At 42.5% G+C, this 24037-nt stretch overlaps 1 protein-coding gene across 3 annotated transcripts in view; it reads left to right on the forward strand.

Annotated features, from left to right (window-relative positions):
• Positions 1-24037, forward strand: part of SH3PXD2B (SH3 and PX domains 2B) — a 298381-nt gene that overhangs the window by 65145 nt on the left and 209199 nt on the right. For all 3 annotated transcript variants that reach the window (XM_077472772.1, XM_077472773.1, XM_077472774.1), the window contains exon 2: positions 2962-3042. In XM_077472772.1, the coding sequence (XP_077328898.1) occupies positions 2962-3042 (81 nt within the window). The remainder of the gene's footprint in view (positions 1-2961; positions 3043-24037) is intronic.

Genomic DNA, 24037 nt, shown 5'->3' on the forward strand with positions numbered 1-24037 from the left:
TTTACTGAGAATATGGAGTAAGACATTGCTGGCCTCTGCTCCTGTAAGTGACAGTTGCTTGGCTGTCTTACACATATTTTGGGCTTCCATACTTTTGAGCCATTGCCCTGAACAAAAAATGTTTTGATTTGGAGTCCTGGCTTCATTCTGACCTTCTAATCTGTAATGTTAGAGCTGGCTAAAATAAGAATCACAATTTTTTTGCTTAGAAGATAGATCACGATTCTTGCGGCGTAACATCATCTTTCACATAAAAAATTGGGCTGTTTCGTTTTTTTATTTTTTTTTATTCATTGAAGTGTATTTTTTCCCCAAAAATTGCATTTGAAAGACCGCTGGGCAAATACAGTGTGACATAAAATATTGCAGCAATTGACATTTTATTCCCTAGGGTCTCTGCTAAAATATATATAATGTTTGTGTGTTCCAAGTAATTTTTCTAGCAAAAAATATTTATTTTTAACTTGAGAAACAAGTGTCAGGAAAAGATTTAGACTTTAAGTGGTTAATCTTCCTGCATTTACACTTTGTTTAAAAACCTGGCAGACTGCCTGGATTTTTTTTCACACAGAAGTTTCTCCCTTTAATCTAAGAAGAGTTATGCCCCGTACACACGATCCGAAAATCGTACGGAAAATACCGCTTTCGAATCGATCGTACGATAATCGGATCATTAGTACAGAGCTTTCGAGAGCCGATTAGGACAGTATATCCGATATTATTCTATCGGACATGCACGGAAATTTTTTTCGTACGATGCCAGATCGTACGATTTTCGTTTAATCAGTACAGCTATCGTTCGAAAATGCAATACAAATGCATTACAACACATGACATCACTTCCGAATTTTTTTTCTGTCGTGCGGGAATTTTCGTGACTTTAGTAAACTCATCAGATTCGATCTGAGATTAGCATGCAATAAAAAACGGACGATCATTCGTCCTATAATCTCATCGTGTGTATGGGGCATAAGTTACAATGTTTCATGTTAAACTTGGCAGACTGCCTCAATGTTTTCTTTTGCCACTGAGTGAGCGTAGAATTCTCTCCACTTGTTATATGAAAGAATCGGCAAACTTTGCAATATAGATTGTCAGAGGGGTTGAATCGAGATCATGATTTTTTAACGATTAATTGTGCAGCTCTAATCTGCATGCTTATTCTTGGTTAGTAGCTGAAAGTATTGAAGATGGATGCAGAGTGAGGATAGCAATGGCAGCCTCAATACCCCTTTCAGTATTCAATTTCTGTCAACACTATTTACAAGGCTCGACAAACTCAAACAATGCTGTCCCTTTTTTTTAAATTTTGAATAGAGCAAGGGAGAGTTATAACCCCTGTCAGATTTTTTTTTTCCGGCATCTGTGATCCATTGCTGAGATTTCACTTCCTGTCCCATAGCCAAACAGGAAGTGAAAAGAAATCCCTGCAAATTAAGGGAATTCTTTGGGGACCCCCAGGCCACCAGAACTAGTGTCCCCAATGGAAGATTTCCCCTATTACTTTTCTGTGACAATCCAAAATTTGGGATTTTCTTTTACTTTCAGTAATGGTAAACAGGACCAATAGAGAGAGTGAATCTCCTTAATGGGGACACAGACAACAAGCATGGTTCATTTGGTGTGAAACACGTCAACTGATCATCATTGCAATTTTGTCTGGCTCATGACAATTAATTTCTACAGCATCTTTTGGATTCAAGTGTGCGATTAGTCTTTTCTTCTCCTCTTGATATTGCCTACGGTGATGAGTCAGGATTAGCACCTTGGACCGGGTGTGTCCATTTTTTGCCTGAAGCAGTGTGTGCACCCTTGTTCTGTTTCCTCTGATGTGATCGTTCTTCAATAAAGATTTTCAACGTTCTTCGACAATCCATAGTGTGCTGGTGAACATGTGCATTTAAAAGTGAAAGAGGCTAACGAAGAAGGCACATGCTTTAGGAGTGTCATCAGGTGGAGGAGGTTCTAGTACTTGCGGCCTGCACTTACTGGTATTGGGTGTCATTCTTTGATCTCTGGTGCCTGGTTCATCACATGCTCTCTCCACGTCTGTGGTGAAGACTAGAGGTTCATTACCAAACATAGCCGGCTGCCTGATCCCTGTACCCACCCCACTACAGTAACTTTTTTGTGAGCACATTTCTTATTTGTCAAATTTTTTTTGTTTTGTTTTTATTCACTACTACACTATGGAGTGTTTGTGCTTTGTGTCTTCCCTATTGGGAATAAAGTGACAACCTGTATGCTGTGGCTAACCAGAACTGCTCTTTCCTCAAGATTCAATGTTGAATTTCCTCAGAACTCTCAAGGGTAGTAAAAGGTGAAAAGCTCATAGCAGCCAACCAAATGTAATTTTACTGTGGTCATAAGAGAAAATGTAAAAATCTATGCTTGGCATTAGCCGCCTGAATTCATTTGATCTACCTGCTAATTAAGAAAATTAATATCTCTATCCGTAGCTGTGTAATCAAGCAAGAACTTAAGGCCTTTTTTCCAACTGCTCCTGAACTCTTCTCTGTTATGTTATCATTACATGTACATAAGGTCGTTTACAGTAGTTTCTAGGCAGTTGAGTTTAGAGGCTTTTTTGGAACGCAATAAATGGGTTCAAAAGCTGGGTTTAAAGGCATTTCCAGTGCTAAACACGGTAACTCACATTTAGCCGTGTTTCATTTGCAGGAGTTTTTCATTTTTGGCTATTTTGAAGATTTTTTTTTTTTTTTTAAATGAGGGTTACCATCTGTCAAGGTAAATAGCTCAGGAGAGGTTGTAAAAATGTCCTGTGTACATGAAGCCCAACCCCATTCTTCATGTGTGTGATGTCCTATCCTGTCCACACTGACTGGGCCTTGAACCATCACTAGCATTGGTACTTACTGAATCTGTATGTGGTTGCTGTTTTTGTTCTTGAAGATGAATAATGCAATTGATGCTTGACTGTGCCATTTTATTTTTTTCTAGGTGTATATTATTAGTGTTAGCTGGTCAAATAGCTCAAGTGAAGTCGTTTACCGGAGATACAGCAAGTTCTTTGACCTACAGGTAAGAAAAAACACTTTAATGCTGATTAAAGCTTTAATCAAATGTGACATTGTGGCTACATTTTGGTATGAGCAGAAAGTAAGAGAGAGTTCTTATGATTCATTAGGCAATGAACTTTATTAACATGCCATATGTCTACATTTTGGAGGTTATTTACTAAAGGCAAATCCACTTTGCATTGAAAGTGCACTTGGAAGTAAAGGAAAATAAAAAAACAGCATTTTGTCTTGCACATGACTGGATGGATTTACCTTTCATAAATAACCACCTTTGTGTCTTCATGACTTGTTTCCCCAATTTAAAGGAAACCTTTACAGATAGAAATACCATTTTTATAATGAAGCCAAAAAGGGCAGCTTCATTTATATTTATTTTATTTAATTTTTTACACAGGTTTCCTTGCACAGTTCTCCACAGTAATTATTAGGGATGAGCTTGCATGTGTTTGGAACCGTGTTTGTTGCCAATCCCAAAATCCAGCTGTCATTCATGGTCCAACAAGCTGCAGTAGGGGTGTGAACATTTTGGAACCACCATGTTCTAGTTATTTAATCAAGTTGTTGGTGTCAGGAAGACTGGATATGTTGGACTGCATAATTCGATTTACAAATAAAGTTGTGAATTGTTGTCAAATCACCGGTAAAGATATTAAAGCGGAGGCCCACCCTAAAGTGGACCTTCCGCTCATCGGAACCCTCCCCCCCTCCGGTGCCACAATCGGCACCTTTCAGGGGGGAGGGGGGTGCAGTTACCTGGATAATCCAGGTAACTGCACCCACTTCCGGGATAGCTCTCTGCGGAAAGGGGCGTAACTTACGCCCCTTTCCGCAAGTGCCCGCCCCTTCCCGCAAGTGCCCCGCTGCCTGCTGGGAAACACACAGATCCCAGAGGCAGCGGGGAGCGTCCTTATTGCGCAGCGCGATTCGCGCATGCGCAGTAGGGAACCGGGAAATGAAGCCGAAAGGCTCCATTTCCTGATTCCCATACCCAAGATGGCGGCGGCAGGACCCGACAGACGACCTAGAGATCGGCTTCGGGTGCCGACATCGCGGGCGCGCTGGACAGGTAAGTGTCATTATTTTAAAAGTCAGCAGCTGCAGTATTTGTAGCTGCTGGCTTTTAAAAAAAAAAAAAAAAAAAACGCGGAGTCCCGGTGGACTCCCGCTTTAAAAACAATATATGTAGAAAACAGATGGTGTTGATGGGGCCCCCTCTTACAGTCTATTGAAATGCAAACAGAACTGAAGGCATACCTTATATATTGGGGGGGGGGGGGGGGGGGGATGCAAACACAGACAATATACAGACAAACTTATAAATGGCATATGTGAGTATTTGAGAAAATGGATTTTAGTGGTGCCCAAGGATCTACTAGACAAAACTTTAAATTATACAGAATTTTAGTTATATAAATAATAAAATCATTTAGACATGCCTATAGGGAGGGGTATGTATAAATCCCTCATAGTACAATGTTCACTTGGCATCCCGCACTATACACAGTATGTATGCACCACATACACTATATTACCAAAAATATTGGGACACCTGCCTTTACACGCACATGAACTTTAATGGCATCCCAGTCTTATGCCGCGTACACGCGGTCGGAGAATCCGTCGGAATGCGTCTTATTGGACCGTGTCGTCAGATAATTCGACTGTGTGTGGTATGCATCGGACTGATTCCGTTCGAATCTCCGTCGGACCCAATTTTTCAACATGTTGGAAATCTTTCCCGACCAACCGGGCCGGTCGGACGTAATCCGATCATGTGTAGAGAATTTTGATCGGACCAAGTGCCACGCATGCTCAGATCAAATTCCTACATCAAAGCTATTGGCTACTAGCCTGAATCTAGTCCCATCGTAACAGAATTACGTCATCACGTTCTGAAAGATCGGATTTTTCGACAACGTAGTCCGACCGTGTGTATGCAACAGTTTCGGACACAATCCGTCAGACTAAATCTGACGGACAAAATCCGACGGATTTGGTTGGCAGAATCTCCGACCGTGTGTACAGGGGCTTAGTCTGTAGGATTCAATATTGAGTTGGCCCACCCTTTGCAGCTATAACAGCTTCAACTCTTCTGCAAAGGCGGTCCACAAGGTTTGGGAGTGTATCTGTAAAGAGTTGGCGTTTGGCTTCAATTTGTTATTATATTCAAACCTGATAATATTTAACACTTCCACCAAGCCCTCCACACCCCACCCACCCCCAAACTGGCAATGGTGCTGTCTGCTTTGCCTCCTGTGCTCATTTCTGTACAGTGGTGTCTCACTAATACAGGAGGTGTTACTGGCTGGATCATCAGATGAAAACAGGGCAAAAAGCTTATTAAAAAAAAAAAATGTATGCAGCCACCACATCTAATGATTGGTAAATACATTTTTGGGTTTGGGTTGAATAACACTTTAACCACTTAAGCCCCGGACCAATTTGCAGCCAAAGGACCAGACCCCTTTTTGCAATTCGGCACTGCGTCGCTTTAACTGACAATTGTGCGGTCTTGCAACGTGGCTCCCAAATAAAATTGGCTACTTTTCTTCCCACAAATAGCTTTCTTTTGGTGGTATTTGATCACCACTGCAGTTTTTATTTTTTGTGCTATAAACAAAAATAGAGCGACAAATTAAAAAAAAAAAATAATATTTTTTACTTTTTGCTATAATAAATATCCCCAAAAAATATATAAAAAAACATTTTTTTCCTCAGTTTAGGCCGATACGTATTCTTCATATTTTTGTAAAAAAAAAAAAAAATCGCAATTAACGATTATTGATTGGTTTGCGCAAAAGAAGGGGTTTACAAAATAGGGGATAGTTTTATAGCATTTTTATTAATACATTTACCGTATATACTCGACTATAGGTCGATCCGAATATAAGCCGAGGCCCCTAATTTACCACAAAAAAACTGGGAAAACGTATTGACTCGTGTATAAGCCGAAGATGAGACATGCAGCAGCTACTGTTACAGCTTAAAAGAGTGGAAAAGAGGGTCAACAATGCCCATCTGCAGCTGCATACCTCCCTGTGTACCTCCCTGTGTCCATTGCAGCCTACCTGTGTCCTGTGCATGCCTCCGTGTGCCAATCTGCACCCTCTGTGTCCTTCTGCACCCTCTGTGTCCTTCTGCACCCTCTGTGTCCTTCTGCACCCTCTGTGTCCTTCTGCAGCTCTGTGTCCTTCCACAGCTCCGTGTGCCATTGTGTGCCATTTTGCACCGATCAGCATGTATCAGCATGTCATAAAAACATGCCAGGATTCAAAAGCCGCAATTCTCCTCCTCGTCTGTGACAGACGGCGGCCATTCCACTGTTCAAAAGCAGCTCCTCCCTGTCTGTGATAGGCGGAACACTCAATTTCCCAGCAGTCAGTGTTCCGCCTATCACGGACATCCACTCATCCTCATACTACGGACGAGGATGAGAGGATGTCCGTGATAGGCGGAACACTGACTGCTGGGAAATTGAGTGTTCCGCCTATCACAGATAGGGAGGCGCGGCTTTTGAACAGTGGAATGGCCGCCGTCTGTCTGCATGACACGCTGATCAGGTAGGCAGACGGCGGTGACTCGAGTATAAGCCGAGGGGGGCACTTTCAGCCTAAAAAAAGGGGCTGAAAATCTCGGCTTATACTCGGGTATATACGGTATATATATTTTTTTTACTAGTAATGGCGGCGATCAGCTATTTTTATTGTGACTGCTACATTTTTAGTGGCCTGGCATGTGACGTCACTGATCGTCTTTCCCTATAACAGGGAACAGACGATCAGTGACAGCCACAGTAGGAAGCACGGGGAGAGGTTTGTTTACACAGACCTCTGCTCATTCTTCAGTGCTGTGACCCAAATGCGGGACACCAGCGGCGATCGGGTCCACTGGTCCCACGGCCACGGTCACGGAGCTCAGGACCGGTGTGTGCAGTAGGCGGTTCTTAAGCAGTTAAAGACTCAATCAAGCACAATCAATGTAAACTTGGTATGTGCAGTGCAATGTAGTGTGGAATGCAAACGCCTGTACATTGGGGATACAAAACAACCTACACAAATGAACAGCCCAGCGTAAGAGGGCAAATTATACAGGCCAATACTCAGCAGTCTTCCTACACCATAAAGGAAAGGGACATGCTTTCAAGAGAGTGCACATTTTGTACAGAGAGGGCAACTAGCACTGCATTGCGTTGCCAATCACATGCGATGTCTGTGCAATGCGAAATCATTTGCACGTAAAAGGTGTAGGAACCTCCCCCGCCCTCCCCGCACTGAAATTGGATTGCATGGGTGTGAACCGATCTGGGGGTGTCATTAACTTTGTATTGATACCCGCAGCAGTTTGCAGAGGGAAGTGGGAACTGCCTGCGAGGGAGATGCTATGCAGGAACAGGCACTGGAATCGTGCTGGTTCCCGCATCGCATATGTGTGAACCGGGGCTAAATTATACTATTTACATCAAAATGGAACGACCACCCATAGCACCTTCAACAACACCTGTCTTCCAGGTACAATGCTCTTTTAACATCGATACCTTGGTGATCTGGTAACAATTTACACCTTTTAGCCAGGTAAATTCTGGAACTAGCAAAGCTAGAAAAAAATGTGGCTCCTCAACTTTTGCATCGCCCATCCTGTTCTTGGGCAATAAACTTGTACACACTACATGGTGATGGGATTTTTTGTTCAACCCAGCGGGTCTAGTGTTTACCCAGCGTAACCCTAAAAGGCGTAAACCTGTTAAGTGGGCATCTTGTAATCTTGCTTTCTTATCCATCCTGCAATACCCCAGAATTATGCTACAGGTACAACCTTGTTTCTTTGTTTATCCATCCTGAGTTTGTATACAGTCTGTCAATTTCAGTCAGCCAAAAAGCTATTCATAAATGTGGCTAATCAGCATAGCTCTCTTCTTGCTGATCTGTGTAGTAGTCTGGTGATTTAGCTTTGTACTAAAATGTACCTGGGGTAATAAATCTGCTGCCAAGTAGAACAACGCTAGAGGAATACTGCTAGTATTATTTTTTTCTTTAAAAAGTTATGCTTTTGGCTGCTGGTAGTTGTTTTGTAAAGAAGCTCAAAACGCTCACCACCTTCAGGATCTATGGCTTAAAACTAGTTATTTATTAACAATCCAAAGCATTTAAAGGTCTGCAGGAGTAGAAACTCATTTTCAGTTTTTTTGTTTTTTTTTTTTGTATACACCTGGACGCTGTACTTGTGTTTGATGGGGGGCGCCCAGTCATTCATGTCAATGACGGTGTATGCTGCACATGGGCTGCCTGGGTGTAGGAAATATGGTTGAAGTTACAATGAATGGGCTCAGCCAGCCTGTGTGCTGGGTTCCTAAATCCTGTTGCACATGGGTAAAAAAAAGCCACATTTGTAGTTTGTAGCTGTGTAGGGATTTTTTATTTATTTTTTTTATAAACAAAATACACGTGTCTATGGGACAATACACACAACTGCAAAAAGATCTATAGTACAGTGATGCATTTAGAGCTGTAAGAAAATTGGTACATTTAAATTTTTCGTGCAGGAATGTATGAATGAGGGATTTTGTTAGCATAGTGGTAGTAGCTTTTTTTCAGTGCCAGTCCGAACTGTTTCAGAGCTTGTTGTCAGCCCACATTTTTCAAAGAAAATCAAAGCTCTACAAAATCGTTGCCCACACATAATATTTTCACAATCAGATGACAAAAAATACTGAGCCACTAGGCTCTCTTCACCAATGCTTAGGCCTTAACCTTGACTTTTGGCTTCTGGTCTCTCACTATCCTACACAGTACCGCTGTTGATTTAGCTTTCCCTCTCTCCTTCTCAGTTGTAGCACCCTGCTGCATGGGCCCTTTCCTGGCCTCTCGATAGAGGCTCTCCTGACACTGTGGGCTCTCTCCTCTGAGACCTCTTCCCACAGGCCCCTAGTCATCTCAGCTCTCTGTCTTTCAGACTCTCTTAGCTGCCTCAAATCCCTCAACCTCATGGATAATCAATCTCTCCTCTAGCAGGGAGTGCTGCCTTTTGAGTGGAACACGTTTGTCTCATAACGGGAGCTCTGAACGATGCCCATGTTCTTCATTGTAAGGACCAGCTCACACCACAGCGTAGTGCGGGAAACCCGCGTTCCATGTGTGTTTCCCACACTGTGTTCAAAACACTCTGCACTTGTGATCTGTAGCAGGTATCAGTGTTTGCGTTTGCCTGCACCAAATCCCATGGTGCAGTAGTTCCATGAGATCCAGTTGCAGTGCGTTTTTAAAACTAGTTCTTGCACTACTATGGTGTGGTCTGGCGAGATTTCAGTACATTTAAATGAAGGGATATAAATCGCACTGCACCCAGATCACATTTGAATCACACAGGAACACGCGGCACATTCCTGTGTGATTATGAAGTCAACAAGCCCCAAGGGGTTTGTGCACCTGTACTTTTCCGACCTCTGCCCCTTTTTTTTTTTTTCCCCTCTTTTTATACAGTGGCTGGTCCTTGGACTGTCACTGCGTATATACTCAAGTATTTACAAATGTATACTGTGATATTTGGGTGGTGTTAGCTCAGTGGTAGTAGCTTTTTCTTTGAGCCCACGGTAATCCGAACTGATTTTTGGGCTTGTTGGTCCACTGTTATTAATCTAAGTTAAAGTTCAACAAAACAGCCCACACAGGGGATTTTTCACCATGTAAACACGTAAGGAAAATAACGAACCGTCTGGCTCTTTCTTCAGCAGAACAGCTGCTTAGGCCTTAAAGTGTTTGTAAAGTCTGTTATTTTTAAAGCAAAAAAACCCCCCAAAAAAACACACTTTATACTTACCTGCTTTGTGCAGTGGTTTTGCACAGCCCTGGGGCATATCATGAAATCAACGGGCCCCAGGCAGCTATCAAAAAAAGGCAGAGCGCCGCAGCGAATTGTGAGAGTGGCTTAAATTGCAGAGTGTATTGTGGGTAGTATGTGCAGGAGAGGGGTGTGGAGGTGAGTAAGTATATGCAGAAGAGGAGTATGGAGTGTATGGTGGTGGGTTGTGCTGGAGAGGAGTGCTGAGTGTAAGGTGGTAGATAGTATGTGCAGGAGAGGAGTATGGAGTGTATGGTGGTAAGTATTATGTAGGGACATGCGGTGAGGTCAGTGGCTGGTGAAGTACCAGAGGCAGATGCACACAAGTTACATACGCCGCAAACGTTAGAGCGAGAGCAATAATTCTAGTACTAGACCTCCTCTGCAACCTCTAAAATTTTTAAAGCGTTGCCTATTTATACAAAAAATATCGGTCTAATGTTAGTATTTTTTTATTTTATTTGTGAAACCGTTTCTTTGCCTTTTTTGGCAAACACGTTAGAAAAATTGCTGCGCAAATACTGTGTGACAAAGTTGCACAGGGCCGTCATACAAAGTACGTCAAGTACAAACACGCATGCTCGGAGGCAAGGAGGAGCCAGAAGCTGTCAGTCTTGTAAACCAGCATTCGTAATAGACAATTTAACATTTTGTGATTCGGCACATTTTTAAATCTCAAAATGCAGCGCACATTCTCTTCTTCTTCAGTGGGATAACAATGAAGCTACTTTTCTGGTAATACTGATGGAGTTCTGCCAAATGTATTTTAAAAGGCTTTTATTTTCTAGTGCTATCAATAATATTATGCTTTTTTATTTTTTGGCAAGATATCACAACACCATTATCCTGTAGTTTTTAAGATTAAGGCTCGGTTCACACAGGGGGCGGTGCGAGGCGACACGACTTGCCTCGCCGCGACCTCAGCGGCGACTTGCAAATGACTTCTGTATAGAAGTCAATGCAAGTCGCCCCGAGGTCGCCCAAAAGTAGTACAGGAACCTTCTTTCTGAGTCGGAGCGACTCGAGTCGCTCCTCTTAGAACGGTTCCATTGTACAGAACGGGGGCGACTTGTCAGGTCGCGGCACGGCAAGTCGTGTCGCCCCCTGTGTGAACCGGCCCTTAAGGTACAACGAGGGACAATAAATCATCCGTGTACAGTGTGGGCCACAGTGCCCCTCCCCCTCGGGAGCCCATGTGCAGTTAACACCCTGCACACATGGATGATTCGCAACTGTGAGCAACCTAGATCCTCCCCTTCTTGGGTCCTTCTTCGTGCTCTTGGCCCTTCCTTCCTGTTGAGGGCCCCCACAGCAAGCAGCTTGCTATGGGGGTACCCGAGCTGAGCCACAGTTCCCTGTGTCCATTCAAACACGGGGCCGCGGCCCACCCAGAACTTTTCTCTCCTGATTGGCTGACTTTGTTTATTTGAAAGCAGCGGGAGAAAATGGCGCTGCGCTGCTGTCTCAGTCAGTGGGTCCCAGATGGCCTAGACACTCCTACAACTTTGCTGGATAGAGATGGGGCGCAGACAAGTATTAGGGGGGCTGAGGGGGGCTGCTGCACACATAAGGCATTTTATCTTAATGCACAGAAGGCCGCGTACACACGGGCGGATTGTCTGGCCAACTTAGTCCGCTGAAACGTGTTTCAGCGGACAATCCGCTCGTGTGTGGGCTTCAGCTGACTTTTTCAGCGGACAGTCTGGCGGACTAAGTCTTTCGGAATTTCCGTAATACAGTCCGTCCAAACTTGGTTTCAGCAGACAGTCCGCTCGTGAGTAGGCAAGTTGGACGGACTAAGTATGGCGCATGCTCAGAAAGGATTTACACGGCCGAAGGTTGCATTGCAGTGTATTGGACGTCGAATTTCTAGTCCCGTCGTACGTGCCGTACACGTCAACGCGCAAGCTTTCAGCGGACTGTCTGTTCGTCGTGTGTGGTCAAGTCCGTTCATTCAAAAGTAGGACGGACTGTCTGTCGGATTGTCTGACGAACTTAGTTGGCCAGACAATCCGCCCGTGTGTACGCGGCCGAATGCATTAAAATTTAATATTCTGCCTTTACATTTACTTTAACCTTGGCTCTTTGCCTCAGACCACCTTACACAGTACTTCTGTGTTTTTAGTTGCAGCCCTCTTTCAGCTCTCCTATCGGATTTAATTGTAGTACCCTGCTGCTTGGGCCCACTCCCTGTTCTATCATGTTCTATCAATAGGGATTCTCCGGGCTATCTCATGCTTTAGAGACCTCCCCTGGACTTGCTTAGTCATTCTGAATATCTGTCTTCCATACTCCCTTAGCCACCTTGACTCTCCCAGACCAAGGGACAAAGAATCTCTCCATCAGAATAAAGGCTTGTCCCTTGAATGGAGTATGCCTGTCTCCTAACAGGAGTTCTGCACTGTGACCAGGTCCTTCAATATAAGGGCTGCATGCATCTGTACGTCCAGCCAGAAATTCTTCTGAAAGACCTGGACACTGGATTGGAGATTTCTTCCCTCCCAAAACTCTAAGAAACCTTCAAACTCTGGAACCCAATCTTGGAAGACCAAAACCCAAAGAAGAATGAAAAAATACCGTTCTCCGTTGAGAACCAATATTCTGGAAACCTGCATACATCTGAATGCCGTGTTACTTATATAACCACAATACTCATACATTTCGCCACCAGCAGCTAGAAGATGAAGAATTTTAAGTGTGTATATGCATGTACATGTGTATATGCAAACTCTTTACAAAACATTACTTTTTTTTTTTTTTTTTTTTACTCAGGATCTTTCTGCCAGCAAGATCATGTGTATAAACATCAGTAAATGATTACATTCACATGCAAGGGGGCCTTGTAGGTATCTGAGCACTAGATAAAATGTTGTACAGTTAACCTGCACCAACTTCTGATAATGCCAAATTCCATGCAACGGACACAGCATGTAGTTTTGATTTTAAGCTGCACAATCTTCCAGGTGAGACAATAATATGTGTACTGTTAATATAAGAAGTCTGAATTTCCCATAGTTTTGGTGTTTTGCAGATTAAAATTGGCAGCTCTCAGCTTGATTTTATTGCTGCATTCATTTAAGCATCTCAGTAAACCTTATTGAAGAGCATTTGAATCTGCTTCTTGTAATGTATGTAGATAAGCATGAATACAGTATATCCAGCTAACGTCTTTTTTTTAATTTTTATTATGGGCCTTAGTATTCAGGGGAAGGTCTATTAGCTTCACAGGGACTTGAGTTTTCTTAATATGCAAACTTACATGGTAAGTGTGCTATAGCTCAAAAGGCAACCTTTTTTTTTTTTTTTTTTTTTTTCGTTTTAATGAACACATACATTTTGGCTGTCTGATTCTCTTCCTTTACTGTGTGGGGAGTTTTGGCCTCACACTACCTCTAAAATCAATCATGTGGTCTGACCCCACAACATCCTGTGCTGTTAGTCACTGAGCTGTAAATGTTCTATCGTTTTGTGGACTTTCCAGTCTTACTGTCACATAAATGGCCTCATCAGATGAGACGTGTGTAAGGACAGTGTCCAGCTTTTCTACTATAATTGGATTTATCCCTTTCCTTTCCAGTAACCACAGTATCCGGTATATAAGTGGTGTCAATGTTTACTTCTTTTGCTCTGGAGGAAATTAGTATAGGTCTACATTATACTAGTCATTTATAACTAGTAGGTTATGGTTTTATTCTGCTTTCTCAATAAAATTCTTATGAAATCTACTGCATCGCAAAGGTGAAGCATACACCCAAGATCATACATTTGTTTATTTTTTAAGTTATTAACAAATGGAAACTCCAGTGACACTGTAGTGCTATCATTGTGATATGGGAATTGGTAAGTTTCATTGGGCTGGGAAGCACAAGGGAGGAGGTGGGGGAAAAGTGGGGTAAGGAGGGGGGCAGGAGAAAGGTAAGACAATTGACAGAATTGGGGGGCACGGGAAAGTAGTTATGGTGGTTAAGTGGAAACATCTAGGCCAGTACCCAAAACAAGCTTTGGCTCAAAGGAAAATATGAGTTTCAGAGTCTAAAAGAGAGGAATTTGCTACTGGTCAAATGAAAAAAGTAAATCAAGGGGCAGATGTGTTAACACCCCTAAAGGCAGTGTAGGGCTCCCTGTATCTCTCCAAAAATTGTCATATTGGTCTTTTTATGTTGCCTAACTTTCAGGCTCCATAATGCCCGAGACCATTCTGATTTAATCACTTCTGGTTGGTTCTGGAGTCTGTATCCAAATCAGAGAGATCACATGTTTAGCTGCTTCATAAAGGTGCAGTAAGGCACAGTTTTGTGGGCAGTAGCCAAATGTAATCGAAAAGGACCCCGTCTGACAGATCTATATCTAGAAGTCATTTGAATTGTGATCTAATGTTTTGCTAAAAAGGTGAATCTGAGGCTAGGCATAGACAAAAAAATTCCTCCATCCACACAAGCTGGGTGGAAGGAGGAATCCCCTCGCCTGGGCATTGTGTTCTGACAACAGCTCCGACTGCTGGTAGAATTCATTGATGAACGGCTGCTGCTCCTGATCAACAAAAGTACCAATTGCTTTTCACAAATCTGATGGTGCCAGTTTAGAGTCCTCTGCAGGGCTATGACTTTATAAATGTAGATATACGGGGGGGCTTTTTCCAGACAAATTGAATAAATAGGCTACTGAGCTGTTGGAAAGTCATGGATACCGAACAGGAATCATGTGTAGATAGAACAAAAGTCATGGAAGAACTTCTTCTTTAACTTATTTATTTAGCCTGACCAGCTTAAAAAAAAATGTCCCAACCGTTGAGGTCTGCCTTAATAAATTGCAGATGTTCAAAGTTTTGAGCATACAACTGGCTGCAGTGGTCAGAAAGACAAATACCCAGATGCCCCAGGGAGCCTGCCTTCCAGGTGAAAATAAAAGTAATTTTTGAAAGCTATAGGCCACATCAGGGGGGATGAAAAGAGGGAGTATTTTGTATTTTATTATGAAGTTGGAAATCCTGACACATTTTTGTTCTAACAAGTATGACAAAGGAGATATGGGGTCTGTGACATAAAATAGGATGCCATTAGGATATGCAGACCGTGTTCATTGGAGTCTACTTGCACTCCATTGATATTTGGAAGTAGCTTGCTCCTTACGAAGAGAGGGTTCTAGGATCCAGGCAAAAAGCAGTGACTATACAGGGCACCCCACCTCGTGCCATTCTTAATAGAAATGGTGGGAGATAAGATGATGTATACCTAATGTGGGCCTCAGGACTGTGGTAGAGCTCTGGGATCCAACTTTTGAGTTGGTTCACGGAAAAGATTTAAAGGCTGGAAAGCTGCCAATATAGGAATGAGCTCCACAAAGGGAAGCAAAGCCTGCAGGGGGAGGTGAGGCTCCACCTTAAACTAGTAAATTAGTTGACAAGTGATGCAAGCCTCGGGGGTGGGGTGGGGGTGAGGCTGTTTTGAGGGAAAGACTACAAATTGCAACATGTTCTTACTCTTATGCATGAGAGCTAAGTGGCTCTGCGTATATTTTATAAGGGCTCATGAAGACTGCATCTCAAAAAACTGCTCCTACAGGCTTTTGAGCTTTTTTTGAGCTCTCGTTTTTTTATGCCTGGAAACTTTTCTCCATGTTAGCCAATGTGTCCATGTACACTATGGCTTTTCAGTAGTTTATTGGCATATGCTCTTACAGACAGAAACCCCCCCCCCCCCCCCCCCCCCCCACCAAAGATGGCTAAGTGCTAGAGCTGCACGATTAATCGTTTGAAAAACACAATCTCGATTCACCCCTGTTCATCTGCAGACACCCGCTATCCCATAGGGATGGATGTATGTCCTTTTTCATCTTCAAACGGATGGATGAAATATGGACATACGGTCCGCATGTGTGAAAGGGGGCCTTAGAACTTCTTGTGTAAATAAATAATCTGGGCAGTCTGCCAAGCTTTCAACCACTTGTAAATGCAGGAAGTTTAACTACTTAAAGTCTAAATATTTTTCTGACATTTCTTGAAGTTAAAATCAATATTTTTTTGCTAGAAAATTACTTGGAACCCCCCAAACATTTTATATATATATATATATATATATATATATATATATATATATATATATATATATATATATATTTAAATCAAAGACCCTAGGGAATAAAATGGCAATTGCTGCAATATTTTATGCCACACTGTATTTGCCCAGCAGTCTTTCAAATGCAATTTTTGGGGAAAAATACACCAATAAATAAAAATAAAAAGACGAAACAGTAACGTTGGCACAATTTTTGTTGTTTTTAATGTGAAAGATGATGTTACGCCGTGAGAATAGTGATCTGTAGGGATGAGCTTCGTGTTCAAGTCGAACGTACGTTCGACTCGAACATTGGCTGTTCGTGCGTTCGGCGAATTCCGAACGTTTTGGCCGTTCGCGTCAAAATTCGAGTGACGCGCGCGCGGACCACAATGCACTGCGTTGGCGCAGTGCATTGCTGTCCGATGATTGGCCAAGCATGCACTGTGACCCCGCATGCTTGGCCAATCGCAGCGCCGGCAGCGAGGAGAGCCATGATTGGCCACAGGCAGGATGCCTGTGGCCAATCATAGCTCAGACTGTGTAGTGCACGCCCCACACTATATAAGGCCGCCTTTAAGGCCGCCTCCTGTAGTGTGTTACTTTGCATCTGAAGCAGTGGGTGTTCTGTGTACCTTCAACACAGTACACACCAATCGTTTTTGGCTGATTTCCTATCTTGCTGCTGTGTAGTGGTTGTTGTCTGTGCCCTGACCGCAGTATACACCACTATATTCACCTCACCTATATAGCTAGTGATCTAGCTTTAACCACTTAACAACTGCCCATTGCCGATTAACGGCTTCAGGGCGGTTGTTTAACTCAGAGAGGCCGTTAATTAACGGCCTCCCAGAATTCTGCTCTCGCGTGCCCCGAGGTGTGCGCACTCGAGAGCATCCGTGACCTCATAGCGGCCGTTTACCACGTGATTGCTCCATCAAATGACGGAGTGATCACTTGGAAACAAACCGGCGTCATGTTATGACGCCTGTTCCTCCCTCCCCTTTCTGTACCGATCGGTACAGCGGAGGGGAAAGAGATCGGTGTCAGCAGCGATGTGGGCTGCATCTGCAGTGCCCACATCGCTGCTCACCGAATTTAACCCCTCAATTCCCTGCCAATACTCTGCAATACCAGTGCATACTCTGCAGTACCCCTCCATTACTCTGCAGTACCCCTCCATTACTCTGCAGTACCCCGCCATTACTCTGCAGTGCAGTACCCCGCCATTACTCTGCAGTGCAGTACCCTGCCATTACTCTGCAGTACCCCGCCATTACTCTGCAGTGCAGTACCCCGCCATTACTCTGCAGTGCAGTACCCCGCCATTACTCTGCAGTGCAGTACCCCGCCATTACTCTGCAGTGCAGTACCCCGCCATTACTCTGCAGTGCAGTAACCCGCCATTACTCTGCAGTGCAGTACCCTGCCATTACTCTGCAGTGCAGTACCCTGCCATTACTCTGCAGTGCAGTACCCTGCCATTACTCTGCAGTACCCTGCCATTACTCTGCAGTACCCTGCCATTACTCTGCAGTACCCTGCCATTACTCTGCAGTACCCCCCATTACTCTGCAGTACCCCCCAATACTCTGCAGTACCCGCCATTACTCTGCAGTACCCCCAATACTCTGCAGTACCCTACTATTACTCTGTAGTACCCCGTCAATACCCCGCCAATACTCTGTAATACCCTGCCATAAATTGCCATACCCAGCCATACTCAGAGATACCCAGCCATACTCGGTGATACCCTGAAGTACCCAGCCATAGACGCCCCCCATCCCTCACCGCCCTCCGGTGCTTCTACCAACTCGCCAGTACGATCAAAGCCAGAATCTTTTTTTTAATTTTTTAATTTTTTATTTCAGGCTTCCCAGCCTAGAGGTGAGATGTGGGGTCATATTGACCCCCCAGATTTCACTGTAAAGAGGACCTGTCACCCCATATTCCTATTACAAGGGATGTTTACATTTCTTGTAATAGGAATAAAAGTGATCAAAAATATATTTTTGGGAAAAAAAATGTCAAACTAAAATAAATAAAGTAAAATGAACAATAAAAAAATAAAATAAAAATTAAAGCGCCCATGTCCCCATGTGCTCGCATGTGCCACACATGTGAGGTATCGCCGAGAATGTTAGAGCGAGAGCAATAATTCTAGTCCTAGACCTCCTCTGCAACTCAAAACATGTAACCAGTAAAAAAATATTTAAAGCGTCGCCTATGGGGATTTTTTAAGTAGCGACGTTTGGCGCCATTCCACGGGCATGTGCAATTTTGAAGAGTGACATGTTTGATATCTATTTACTCAGCATAACTTCATCTTTCACTTTATGCAAACATTGGGCTAACAAGTGGTTAATAATAGAGCTTGCAGTCAGTAGTGTTAGTGCGTGCTGTCTGCGTGCTCTGTACCCAGTACATACCGCTATAATATAGGGCAGGCCCCTACTTTCAAACATCCAACTTACAAACATCTCTTACTTGCAAACGCAAGGAGACAGCAGCAAGTGAGATGAAAAAAGATGGACGACAAAACAAATTATACAGGGGTGATAACCCTTCCCTATGTTTTCCAAAAAGCTTAAAGATATTTTTTTTGACTGGAGCTACACTTTAAAAATGTACCGGTTGAAAATGACAAACAGATTCAACTTAACACAACAAACCTACACAGTCCCTGTCTTGTTTGCACCGCCTGTATACTGCTGTTCTGAGTATATAGGGCCTGGGGGCCACACGCATTTCCTTTTTTTAATATGGGTACGGGGTTCCCCTTAATATGTGTACAAGACCCAAATAGGCTGGTAATGGGCAGGGAGGGCTACCCATGCCATTTTTCTGAATGATTTTCAACCATATTGCAGGAACCAGATATAACATTAAAACCGCAAGCAGTTTTAAATGGTGTTATTTCCGTTTAATGTCATTTTGTGCAGGGACTGTTCTAAACACGGGAAACACGTGGCACTTCACAGGCATACTATAGACACCCCCCAGGCACCATATTTAAAGGAATATTTCACTTTTTTTTTTTTCACTTTAATCTTCATTAAAATCAGTGCTCCCGCCAAAACGGTAGTTTTTAAAACTTTTTTTTGCAGTGACCCATGTCCCCTGAGGCAGGAGGCAGGTCGCCAAACCCTTTTTAGCACACTATCTTGCATATTAGCCGTTAAAATTAGCATTTTCCAATTCGAACGTTCGAGTCCCATAGACTTCAATGGGGTTCTAACGTTCGTACCGAACGCGGGGGTCGTTCGCAAGTTCTGGTGCGAACCGAACCGGGGGGTGTTCGGCTCATCCCTAGTGATCTATCTTCTAAGCAAAAAAGCCAGAATCGTGCAGCTCTACTAAGTGCCCAAAGATGCGCAAAAAAGCTTGAAAGCGCACAAAATAAATAATAGGGTTAAAAAAAAAATCTACAAAAAAGCACAAAAAACACAAGATATTAAAACTTTTAGACAGAGAAATAAAAGCTCAAAAGCCTGTAAAAGCAGCTTTTTCTTTTGAGCTGAAGTGTGCATGAGCCCTTAATGTAGTCTCAGGTGGTAGCTTTTGACCTGCAGGAACATTGACAACTTTGAGGGTGGCTCTCATCAGCCTAAATTCAAAAGTACACATTATTACTTGGTGGAAAGTGGGGTTGCATGGCAGAAGAAGGCGGTACCACCACAGGGGCAAAGCCAGCTTTCCAGCCCAACCCTTGGCAGCTGGGGCAGGGGTGAATGTTAGGTAGACCCCTTTTTGCTGCTATTGCAAGCAGTCAATATCTTGATTTTTGTGCATACATTTCCCCTCAAGACAGCCATGTTTAAACTATGGAGATTCTACTCCCGAACTTGGATATGCTATATTCATTTTTAAGCTTTGGTTAAAGGCATGCTTAGCCCTCCAGATGAAGCACTCCAGATCTGATGGCTGCAAGGCCTTTATTTGTGCCCTAAGGCCGCAGTCTCCAGCAACAGATTCCGTGTATGTGAACCCCATGAATCTGGATCAGTCAGGAGGACAGGCAACCCTCACTGTATTGCTATGCAGCAAAAAGAGTAGTGGAAAGTTCAGTCTTCTGTGAGTCTGGGTAACTCATGCTCCTGTGCCATTTTGAATGTTGCCTGCTGTTCTTCCCACTGGCCAGGGAAGTCTGAGGCTCTTTGCTTGACCATGGGTTGTGTTGAAGCTGAGATGAGGTTTAGGATTTAGGGCTTGAAAGCTAGAAAGCTGCTGGATTAGTCAGGCCAAACTGGAGCCTCTAGACTAGCATGTTCTTGCGCTCAAATGTTCAATTCACCCCTCCCTGTCTGCTCTCTATTAAAAGAGACATTGTGGGACTAATAGCCATTCCAGTAACAGATACACAACATATACTGTACATGTGTAGGTATTTACAGATCTTGGATCCCTTTGGTTGATCTTTAGGGGTGCAAAAGAGTCCTTGGATTATCTTGTACTTTCCCATCCAGATAAGATCATTTAGTAGTATGTTCTGCTACCGTTTTTTCTTCCCATTAGTTACTTTATTTTGAAAGCTGCATTTGTTTTTTTCTGAAATTTGTTTGTTTAGATAGAGGGGATGTAGTATCCAGATGACTGCCGCATTTTTTAACTGTATGATGGTGTTTACGATGCTTTGTTGTAGCAGCCAAACTGCACAACCCCAGAGAACATTGCTCACATAACTGCCAGTGTACGAGTATAAAATGTGTGCTACTTGTATATAGTGTCTTGAAGGCCAATTGGGACTCAATACTTTACACCCAGAAAAAAAGGAGGTTAACCCAACATGACTGAAGAGTCCGTTCACAAACCTTCTACAGCTAGGAAAACCGCTAGTTTTGCTAGGCGTTTTCCCCCTGCTACATTTAAATGCATAATTCTGATGGTTCTTCTCTTTGTACTACAGTCTGTGGCTACAAGGGGAGAACACAAGGAAAACAATTGCAGACAAGCAGCACTCTCTAACAGTGTTAATTTTGTCGCCAAAAATATTTTTGCAGACTAAATGAACACTATTTTTGTTGACTAACATGACTAAAACTAAAGTTTAATACAACTAAATTGAAATCGGTACATTTTAGTCTACTAAAATTCTAATGGGTTTAGTTTAATTGTAATGCATTATTTAGGCAATTCTCTAAAATGTCCAAACTCATTATATACTCCTGGATTAAAAAATATTATTTATGATATTAAGGTTTGAACATGCACTACAGACACAGATTTAGCCATTGTAATATCTGTCTGTAGTGCATGCTCAAACCTTAATACTAGAGGTGCACTGAATGGAAACTTTGGAACAGAAAATACACTTGGGCAAAAACCTGAAAATGACACACACACACACACACACACACACACACACACACACACACACACACACACCCCTATCTATCTATCTATCTATCTATCTATCTCACTCTAATATAATTTTTTATGTATAATTGAGTTGTATTTCACTTTTTAATTAATATCATGACTTTAAATTAATATGAATTTGTCGGCCAATATCGCCACCTTTTTAGCGCAAGAAAAAAAAATGTATCCCTTTAAATTCTATGTAAGTCTTCACACTGGTCCGTTGGTGTTAAAAATCGTACTTGCTGCATTTTCAGTCAGTTAAAAAACTGCACCAAAAACGCACCTCCCTGTTGAAATGCATTGAAAACGCAGGAAGAATGCATCAATAGGGCACTTGTGTTAAGCTTTCAATGCGGTCACATGACCTATGATAATCACCGTAAAAACGTATCAAAAGCAAGTGTTTTTTCTGCGCCATTAACACCTTTTTCTCTTATCGGTGAAATGCTGATAACACCGTTTTCAGCCAATATGTTTCGGTGCATCTCTACTTAATACCATAAATAACGTGTTATTCAATTTTTACTCCAGGAGTATATAATGAGTTTGGATATTCTGGAGAAATAATTAAATAATACAACACATTTTAACTAAACCCATTAGATTGTAGTTGACTAAAATCATTTCAGTAAACTAAAATGTACAGGAGATTTTAGTCAGCTAAAACCATTCAGATGACTAAAATCCGACTAACACTAAAATGGCATTTTAGTCAAGATTATAACTAAAGCTAAATTGAAATTTGATGTCAAAATTAACACTGCTCTCAGAGGACTGGGAACTGCTCTAGTTGTGGCTTAAAATGCCTCAAAGGAAAAAATTCAAAGTGGCTACTTGAAATAAAATTACAGGTTGAAGAATCCTATACTTATTGTAAAATAAGAATACAGGAAGTAAAATAGTTTTTAGCTGCCCCTTTAGTTCCAGCCTGATATAGTAAGTTGGATTTTTTTTTATTGATTGAAATGCATCTGGTCCCTACTGAACTGGCTGAATTTCAATTCATTTTTGCCCAGCTGTCCCCAGGCACTATAATCTTTGGCCTGGCGACTCACACCACCAACCAACATTTTGTTCTGTTCTAAAGGATCTTCAGTATTATCTTGATAATTAAGAGTGCTGTCACACTGCGGCCTTGAGGGTGTCAGCGGTTTAACCCCCGCTAGCAGACGTAAAAGGGTTCGGCAGTGCTGCCCATTGATTTCAACGGGCAGGGGCACTTTAGAAACGGTGTATACCTACAGAGCTGCAAAGATGCTTTACCGTCCTGCAAGCGCACCACTCCAGTGTGAAAGCACTCAAGCTGAGAGGAGAGGCTTTAGCCTGTAAATGTTCCTGTGCATGGACACACAGGCTAACATAGTGTTGCTTCCACAGGCTGGATTTAAAAATGCCAAATGCCTGCATAAGCAGCATTTTTTATGCCCAGTGTGTATGAGGCTTTAAAGTGAACCTGTAGCTTTTCTAAACATGACAAGTATTTAAATTGCAGAGCAGACACCTAGATGTCTGTATGGTTTGGTCAAGGTTGCTATAGAGTGCCTCCGGAGCCTAGAAAATCTGGAAAAGTTTGAAATGTAAAGATATATACCAAAGATCCTCACAATAAACAGGCATTCATTGAGAATAGAACTGCCTGCTCTGGAGCTTACACTTTCAAAAACAAGTTGGCAGTGGCAGCTCCCATGTTTCTAGCCTGGAAATTCCACCTATACATTCTGCTTGACTGAGCATCATCTTTGACATCCAGCGGCCAAGCATGAAAGCTGCTCCCAGTTTAGCCTTTTCCCCCTAATCGTGTCTGCTTAGAAGAAACATGTGTTGGGCAGGGCCTGGTACGTGACGCCATAATGCACGCTGATGTGTTTTGCGGCTGTGCTAGTTCCTGCATACATGGTGTGACGGGAGGCACTTTGGGTAGAAGGGCCCATGTAACCCAGCTTCCCTTGGAGAGGTTGGGAAACTCTTGTTTCATCTCCCCATGTACCTCTTATGTGTAAGTCACCCTGTGTCTGTTAGGGGCACAGGGTGACAGAGAAAGTAATGGTCAACTACTTAATGGACACTGAGAATGTGGTTTCGATTGCTTCAAATAGAATAGTAATATTTGTCCACAATATTTCCCAGGAAATATATAAAGACTATAACTGGTTTGTTTGATTCTGAACTATACATGTTAATTATAAGAGCCTAGGTGACTCAATGCCCACCCAGACAATGCTATGATTAATCAGATATCCCCACTTCAGGTCAGACTTTCCGGCTTCGATCTCACAGGGTACAATTATCAGAAGTATAAACACAGAACACCTTCAGACGATAGCAGGAGCCCCAGTAGCAGACTGTCCGGCTCCTACATTGAACATAGGCCAATGTGATCAGCTTTTTCAATTTACATGTATAGTATAGAATCAAGCAAATCAGGAATAACCTTTATATATTTCCTGGGAGATATCGTGGATACATATTACTGTTTCATTTGAAGTAATCCAAACCACATTCAGTGTTCATTAAAGTGATTGTAAGGTTTTCTTTGTTTTATATATATATATATATATATATATATATATATATATATATATATATATATATATATATATATATATATATATATATATATATATATATATATATATATATATAAAATATATCATACTTTCTTCCACTGTGCAGCTCATTCTGCACCCCGGCGGCTCTCGCGGCTCCTCCCCGCATTAGATGACCCCCTTAGGGGAAGCGCTTTCCCGA

The sequence above is a fragment of the Lithobates pipiens genome, unplaced genomic scaffold (genome assembly GCF_037356315.1).
Source record: "Lithobates pipiens isolate NorthernLeopardFrog02 unplaced genomic scaffold, aLitPip1_a1.2 Scaffold_8, whole genome shotgun sequence".
Lineage (NCBI taxonomy): Eukaryota > Metazoa > Chordata > Amphibia > Anura > Ranidae > Lithobates > Lithobates pipiens.